The sequence below is a fragment of the Aspergillus lucknowensis genome, assembly GCF_044049455.1.
Source record: "Aspergillus lucknowensis strain CBS 449.75 chromosome Unknown BJX67scaffold_89, whole genome shotgun sequence".
NCBI classification, from domain to species: domain Eukaryota; kingdom Fungi; phylum Ascomycota; class Eurotiomycetes; order Eurotiales; family Aspergillaceae; genus Aspergillus; species Aspergillus lucknowensis.
Window position 1 is genome coordinate 52224 of NW_027263633.1, and position 1402 is coordinate 53625.

At 48.4% G+C, this 1402-nt stretch overlaps 1 protein-coding gene across 1 annotated transcript; it reads right to left on the reverse strand.

Annotated features, from left to right (window-relative positions):
- Positions 1-338: 338 nt before the first annotated feature.
- BJX67DRAFT_368197 (uncharacterized protein) lies at positions 339-1164 on the reverse strand. The gene has a single exon (XM_071030610.1). The coding sequence runs from the start codon at positions 1031-1033 to the stop codon at positions 350-352; it is 684 nt and encodes a 227-aa protein (XP_070880580.1). The 5' UTR covers positions 1034-1164; the 3' UTR covers positions 339-349.
- Positions 1165-1402: the final 238 nt, after the last annotated feature.

Below are 1402 nucleotides of genomic sequence, written 5' to 3' on the forward strand. Positions count from 1 at the left end.
TCATCAACTAATATAGGATCCTATTGGCTTAACCCAATAGTATGCCCTGGAAATAGTTAAAAACTCTATTACAGCAATACTAGAAGCAATAATAGTGCTTAAATTACTATAGAAGGGTTCTAATAGATTATAAAGGGTTGTTCTAACTTTAAAATAGGGGAATATCCTGAGTCTAGGGGCTTATAACCTGTTGGCTAGAACAAAGTCACTTCATTATCTCTAGCTACTGAGTGTCGACCTACTAGGGAGGTTGTGTGGTCACATGACCTCGGCTAGTCGCCTAACTGAGGCCTCCAACAGTGTCAGAAGGCCAGCGAGGTCAGTCGTGTTCAGATCATAGCCCAATTCATTATGAACGTATCCCGTCTGCGTCCACTGGTCTCCTCCCCTCTCGTTGAGCCCGACGTCTATCAGAGTCAGCCGGCGCCTTAACTCGAGAAAAAGGATAATTGAATAGAGGCATACCCAGAAACTTCTTATGCGCCTCGTAAATATTCTTCGCGATCAGCTCCATCATCTCCGGGTTAAACTCCACCTCGTTAACTTTCTCCCTCAAAGCATCCAAAGCATCCGTGTACAGAGTCTCCGCACCCAACGCCGGATTCTTCGCAACATCGCCCGCAGTAGGTATCGAGCCATCGGGATTCCTTTTATCTCCAAGCAGGGAGAGCGCGTTGTCGCTGTTCTGGAGGAACGGGATCCAGTCAATCGCCCAGGTTTCGTCGTGCTTGTTGAGCCTGTTCAGCTCCTCGGTTAGGTGGAAGACGATCTCATGGTTCGTGAAGTTTCGGGTTAGGCTTTGGTTTCCCAGTGGGAAGGTCGCTGTTATGGGGATGCGCATAGCGCCTATTTCTTGGTATTGGTAGTTGCATGGGTTGGGGTCGAAGTATTCGGTCCAGACGCGGCTGTTAACGAAGTTTGTTAGGGCTTCGAAGACAATGAGGGATGGAATGCTTACCCTCCCACGCGGCCGGTGGATTCGGAAATCTCGATGTTTGTGAATCCCACGCTGTGGAGGAGGAGCTATTCTCATTAGCTCGATTGTCTCTCATTCCTTCCAGACTTCGAGAGGCGTACATAGGTCATCAAACCCGACATGCCGGCACCAATAATACCAATAGCTGCCTATCATCAGTAAAGTGGACGTTACTCCAAGGCACGGAACACGAAAGAGAAATACATTTGCTCTTCGCTTTCTTGACATCAACAAGATCAATTTCCCTATTCTTGAGAAGCTCAACGCCGTTAAACCACGGCCCCTCAGTATCAATCCCAGACTCATTCGTCATCGCAATACGATCGCGTTTTGCAAGCGAGATTCTCTGGATACCGTCAAGCTCAAGAGGCTCACTGCGGCCTATCAAGCTATCCTTGTCATCCCAGGCCGAGATACACCCGTTCA